Raw genomic sequence first — 289 nt, 5'->3', positions numbered from 1 at the left:
ACGGGGAGCTGCAGCAAGAAGTCAGCAGGAGGCGTCAGCAACGCCAGCAGCAGCAGCAGCAGCAGCAGCAGCAGCAGCAGCAACAGCAGCAGCAGCAGCAGCGGGGAGAAGAACCGGAAGTCTATGAACTGGAAGGCACCCCTCCAGCTCCAACCCCCGCACCAAGTGCAAACGACACAACAGCAAGCGGTAGGTGCTGCTGCTGTTGCTGCTGCTGCTGCTGCTGCTGCTGCTGCTGCTGCTGCTGCTGTTTTTGCTGCTACTGGGATTCTTGCTGCCGCTGCTGCTC

At 61.2% G+C, this 289-nt stretch overlaps 1 protein-coding gene across 1 annotated transcript in view; it reads left to right on the top strand.

Moving 5' to 3' along the window:
* EMH_0010590 (uncharacterized protein) overlaps positions 1-289 on the top strand; it is a gene marked incomplete at both ends in the record, with an annotated part of 8120 nt that overhangs the window by 2769 nt on the left and 5062 nt on the right. Inside the window, one exon of the mRNA XM_013499006.1 lies at positions 3-189. Within this exon, the coding sequence (XP_013354460.1) occupies positions 3-189 (187 nt within the window). The remainder of the gene's footprint in view (positions 1-2; positions 190-289) is intronic.

This window comes from Eimeria mitis, genomic scaffold, assembly GCF_000499745.2.
Source record: "Eimeria mitis Houghton genomic scaffold, Emh_scaff391, whole genome shotgun sequence".
In the NCBI taxonomy this organism is placed as follows: Eukaryota; Apicomplexa; class Conoidasida; order Eucoccidiorida; family Eimeriidae; genus Eimeria; species Eimeria mitis.
Note: the sequence above shows the minus strand (reverse complement) of the source record. Positions and strands in the feature narration are given on the sequence as shown.